Below are 5,942 nucleotides of genomic sequence, written 5' to 3' on the forward strand. Positions count from 1 at the left end.
TATATATATATATATCAAAGTTCAAATTTTCTAATTATTTTAGGACATCCACAATAGAAAACCGTTAAATAAGGTGCTAAAATACATCCCCGGATCATTTTCTTAATACATAATAATTATGCACACCTTCGATTTTAGCTACTCCAAATAAGTTATAAAGTGTGTTCCACAAATAACAACTCCTAATTATATTTTCAACAAATTAATAACTCACAAATAGCATTAAATATGAATATAGATTGAAAAATCTAAAGTTCTATTCGTTAACAATTAACAAGATCTAAACTTTAATTTAAATGAGTTGGAGCCAATCAATATAAAGACTAAGTAACATAAATGACTTGTTTTATCAGAATAAATCATAGTTGGAATCAGAGTAAAAAAATAATAATCATATCTAACATATGTGTACACGTAGAATAAAATGACTCTACGAAAGATTCGTATGTGAAATTAAAATTTTGAAATTTAAAATTAAAAATGAAAATTTGTTTTAGATATTATATGTTTTGTATTAAAAATGTTAAGAAGAAAAGTAAATAATAATAAATTTAGATGAATACATTTTCAACTAAGTATAAATTAAATTATTTTGAAATATAAATTAGATACATTAATTAAAACCATTTTAAACATAAATTAAGTTATTCATCTTATTTTTTTAATTCAATTCTAGCATTTGTAGCCTACTAAACCAAGCAATGTCTAGAATAGAGTTTATACTATTTGCGTCAAACCTTTTCCTTTTTCTTCCTTTTATTTAAGACAACATCCACCTTATAGCTTTGCCTATGCCTTGTATACAAATTAAAAAGTTTGAAAAGTAGGAAGAAAATGGATTATATTTTTCAAGAAAAAGCCAAAATGAAAAAGAAAAAGAAGGTTTGCTTTTTAAAAGATTGATGATAATTTATTGGGATTTGATAGGGAGGCTAAGCAAGGCAATTTGAGATTAAAGGAAAGTGGTCACTAAATTAGATAAAGAAGTCCTTTGGAGCTCCATATGCAATAATACAAAATATTTGTCATTTTTATTTCCTCACACACATATATTTCAAAAATATATGTCCAAAAATAAACACAATTTTTTTACTCCAAATATATATTTTCAGACAAAAAACATAATATTTCTTGTTCTTTAAATATGTACTTTTGAACAAAGTTATAACTTTTTTAGAAACATAAAAAATTATGTATGTAGAAACATTCAAAAGATAGTTACTTGTCCCAATTATTTCCACATTCACAAATAAACCCTCCTTAGATAATGATGTTGAAAAAACCTTAATAACGTTGTGCTCAACAATCCATGTCAATTACATGATGAATAGCTAAAGGCGGAAGCGTACCTGCGGGAATTGCCATTAATGAAATCCTGAGATGATGATGATAGAGCCAATGGGTTGGGTGATCTTCCTCAGCAAAACACCCTGAAGACCTTGCTCTCTTGATGAGGATAGAGAGAACCAGAGAATTTTCTCCTTTAGGATTTTGAAACTGAATAGTCTTGTTGTGTTTGCCTTGGGGACCATTACCCCTATATATAACTATTATTAGTTATATCCCAAATTGCAGTATTTCCAATTCAGCCCCTCATTAAATTAGAAACTGCCTGGTATCTACACTATTAATTTTCATAACTATTATGCTCTTTAGCCATAAACTATTATATATTATTTGACCCCTAGTTTATTGGCTAATTATATAATGACCCTAACACACTTTATTAATTAATTACATATGTGACCCATAAATCTTACAATCTCCCACTGGTCACACATGTATCCTTAGGAGTGTGTTAGACTTTATGACGTCAAAAATGTCATTATAATTACCTTGAGTATAATCCAAATTGTCCCGTCCATTAATCATATCAGCACATGGAACCAAAGAGGCTTTCGTCATAATAAGCATAACTAAACCCATCAATGATCACCCGTACTGACACAACTAAATGACATAGACCCATTATGAAAAGTGTAGCATGAAAATTACATGAAGTTGGTCAATGCATGTCAATTTTCAACTGGTCCTACTTTATCGAATGAGATCATACCATAACTTAAATGTACAAAGTAACCAAAAACTGAATACTTTAAACTTTATTTCTGATCAGAAAGTCCAAATACAATGTATTTGTACTTTACAATTAAACATAGAACATGAATTACATAATGGACGAAACTCCCACTAAAATCAAGATTCCTCAAACTGTAGCACACCCATGTGAGCAGTATGCTCATGAAAGACCTTGGGTGGTAGACCTTTAGTGAGTGGATCCGCAATCATGGAGTTTGTCCTTAAGTGTTCTATGGATATCTGTCCACTTTGTACCTTCTCTTTAACAACTAGGAACTTAATGTCAATGTGCTTTGACTTGGTTGAGCTCCTATTATTGTTAGAATACAGGACTGCTGATCTATTGTCACAATACAACTTGAGTGGTCTTTCAATCCCTTCAACTATTTGCAGCCCCGTGACAAAATTTCTCAGCCAAATGCCCTGGTCAGATGCCTCATGGATTGCTACGAACTCTGCTGCCATAGTTGATGAGGCAGTAAGACCTTGCTTGGCACTACGCCAAGAAACTGCTCCACCAGCTAACAGAAAGACATAGCCTGAAGTTGATCTTAAGCTGTCTTGGCATCCCGCAAAATCCGAGTCAGAGTACCCAGTGATCTCTAACTGGTCTGACCTCCTATATGTGAGCATGTAGTTTCTTGTTCTCTTCAAATATCTCATGACCCTCTTGGCTGCTTTCCAATGGTCAAGACCTGGATTGCTTAAATATCTGCCTAAAATCCCTACTATGAACGCTATGTCTGGACGCGTACATACTTGGGCATACATAAGACTCCCTACAGCTGAAGCATAAGGGATCTTTTGCATTTCTTGAATTTCCAAACTTCCCTTAGGGCACTGTTTGAGACTAAACTTGTCTCCCTTAGCAACTGGGGTGTCCCCTGGTTTGCAATCCTGTAACCCAAACCTTTTGAGAACCTTATCGATATAGCTCTTTTGTGACAATCCAAGAATACCTCGAGATCTGTCTCGGTGTATCTGAATTCCTAATACAAAAGAGGCGTCACCAAGATCTTTCATCTCAAAATGCTTTGATAGAAATTTCTTAGTTTCGTGCAACATGCCTATATCGTTAGTGGCAAGCAGTATGTCATCAACATACAAGACCAGGAAAATATGTCTGCTCCCACTGAACTTATGATACACACAATCATCAACTGTATTCATCTCAAAACCAAATGAGAGAATTACTTGATGAAATTTATGGTACCATTGACGAGAAGCTTGTTTTAGCCCATAAATGGATTTTCTTAGTTTGCACACCATATTCTTTGGGTCTCCCAACACAAAGTTTTCTGGCTGCACCATATAGATCGTCTCATCAATGTCGCCATTGAGAAAAGCTGTTTTTACATCCATTTGATGAAGCTCCAAATTAAAGTGAGCAACAAGAGCCATGATTATTCTTAAAGAGTCCTTCGATGAAACCGGAGAGAAAGTCTCTTTATAATCAATCCCTTCCTTTTGAGTATAACCCTTAGCTACAAGACGTGCCTTATATCTCTCCACATTACCATTGGAATCCCGCTTGGTTTTAAAAATCCATTTGCAACCAATGGGTTTCTTTCCTTCAGGTAATGGGATAAGTTCCCAAACTGAATTGTCTTGCATAGACTTGTACTCCTCATTCATTGCTTCGATCCACTTATCTGAACGAGAATCTTGCATGGCTTGATGAAAGTTGACTGGGTCGTCTTCCGTCATGCCAACATTTTCCTCTACCTCATTGATAAATACTACATAATCATCCGAAATAGCATTTTTCCTTTCTCTAGTGGATCTCCGCAATGGAGCTGGCTCTTGAGGCACTTGTTCTTGAGGATCTTGAATTTGATCTGGATTTTGTTCTTCCTGAACAACCAGATCATCTTGAGTTTGTTCAATAATGGGAAAGTCAATTGGTGGAAGAATCAGTTCTGGAATTGTTACCGATTCTTCCTCAAAGACAAAATCTTTAACCTTAATCTTCCCCCCAAACTCAATATCCTCAAAGAACGTTGCCGTTCCCGTCTCAAAAATTGTTCTCAAATTAGGATCATAAAATTTATAGCCCCTTGATTTTTCTGAGTACCCTATAAAATAGCTGCTAATTGTTCGGGGTTCAAATTTCTTTTCATTCGGCCTATAAGGCCTTGCCTCAGCTGGACATCCCCAAACATGAAGGTGCTTCAGACTAGGCTTACGCCCAATCCAAAGCTCATAAGGTGTTTTAGCCGCTGCCTTAGTTGGTACTCTATTAAGAATGTATGCTGCTGTTTTTAATGCCTCTCCCCAGAGTGACTCTGGCAAGGTGGAATGACAAATCATACTCCTTACCATATCCTTAAGAGTCCTGTTTCGTCTTTCAGCTACACCATTCATGCTGGGTGACCCCGGCATAGTGTATTGTGGGACGATTCCACATTCCTCTAGGTATTTGGCAAATGGTCCCGGACGTTGTTCACCTGAACCGTCATATCTGCCGTAGTATTCACCACCACGATCAGATTTGACCTTTTTAATTCTTTTATTAAGTTGATTCTCAACTTCTGCCTTAAAGGATTTGAACACGTCTATTGATTGGGACTTTTCGTGAATTAGGTAAAGGTAGGCATATCTAGAATAATCGTCTATGAATGATATAAAATATTGTTGACCATTCCAAGAAGGAGTTGGAAATGGCCCACAGATGTCCGTATGTATCAATTCTAAGACGTCTGTAGCTCTATATGCGCCTAATTTCTTATCTTTAGTCTGTTTTCCTTTAATGCATGCTACACAAACGTTAAAGTCTGTGAAGTCAATGGAATCTAAAATTCCATCTGACACAAGTCGTTCAACTCTATTTTTAGAGATGTGACCTAGACGCTTGTGCCAAAGCACCCCTGAATTGAAATTGTCAATTTTCCGCTTAGTACCACGTGATTCCACATTCAAGGTTTCATTATAGTTAGCCACAGTTTCCAACAAATAAAGATTATCATAACCAGAAAGTAAACCGGTTCCAACAACATTCGAATTTAAAGACAAAGTAAATTCTTTATTCCCGAATGAACAATAATATCCTGATTTGTCCAAATAAGAAATAGAGATCAAATTCCGTCTAAATGACGGTACAACAAAAGTGTCTTTTAAATCCAAATAATGACCGGAACTTAATAATAATCTAAATTTTCCTATGGCTTCAACTTCTACCTTCTTCCCATCTCCTACATAGATCCATCTTTCAGTATCACTAGGCTTTCGGAAGTTCAGGCAACCCTGCATTGAAACACTGATGTTAGTAGTTGCACCAGAGTCTAACCACCAAGTGTTTCTAGGTACTGAAGCTAAATTAACCTCAGAACAGACCAAAGACAGAATCATACCTTTCTTAACACGCCAAGCGTGATATTTGGCACAATCCTTCTTCACGTGTCCAGAACTCCTGCAGAAGAAGCAGTTGTTATCCTTAGTCTGCTTCTTTTGTTCTGGACCCTTAGCAGCAGCTTTGTTCTTGGGCTCCTCAATTCTTTTCCTTTTGCCCTTGTCTTTAGAGATGCTAGTAAAGTGAGCACTTTCAGTCCTATCTTGCTTCAGCCTGTCCTCTTCTTGCACACATAATGAAATGAGCTCATTAAGAGTCCATTTCTCCTTTTGACAATTATAAGTCACCTTAAACTGACTGAATTGCGAAGGAAGAGACAGCAATACTAAATGAATGAGTAAGTCATCTGACAACTCAAGCTTTAGACCTTTAAGCTTAGAAGCAATGTTGGACATCATCATAATGTGCTCTCTTATATTTCCCTTGCCTTGATACTTCATGGAAATTAAATTCTGAAGCAAAGAACTTGTTTCAGCCTTATCACTTTTTACAAAGCGTTTTTCCATCTCAACAA

The 5,942-nt window shown here is 35.6% G+C and overlaps 1 protein-coding gene across 1 annotated transcript; it reads right to left on the bottom strand.

Annotated features, from left to right (window-relative positions):
* Window positions 1-4,985: 4,985 nt before the first annotated feature.
* Window positions 4,986-5,861, bottom strand: LOC140919263 (uncharacterized). Its single transcript, XM_073364942.1, has 2 exons — window positions 5,430-5,861; window positions 4,986-5,322 (listed from the first exon to the last, which is right to left on the bottom strand). Exons 1-2 carry the CDS (start codon window positions 5,827-5,829, stop codon window positions 5,297-5,299), a joined length of 426 nt encoding a protein of 141 aa, XP_073221043.1. The 5' UTR covers window positions 5,830-5,861; the 3' UTR covers window positions 4,986-5,296.
* Between the last annotated feature and the right edge of the window lie 81 nt (window positions 5,862-5,942).

Source organism: Cicer arietinum, chromosome 2, assembly GCF_000331145.2.
Source record: "Cicer arietinum cultivar CDC Frontier isolate Library 1 chromosome 2, Cicar.CDCFrontier_v2.0, whole genome shotgun sequence".
Taxonomy (NCBI): Eukaryota; Viridiplantae; Streptophyta; class Magnoliopsida; order Fabales; family Fabaceae; genus Cicer; species Cicer arietinum.

Excerpts from the sequence above, each read along its gene's own strand:
- LOC140919263 (XM_073364942.1), bottom strand. The coding sequence starts at position 5,829 with ATGATGATGTCCAACATTGCTTCTAAGCTTAAAGGTCTAAAGCTTGAG. Across the intron at positions 5,323-5,429 it reads CGCTTGGCGTGTTAAGAAAG|GGTTGCCTGAACTTCCGAAA; the intron begins GTATGATTCTGT and ends GTTTCAATGCAG.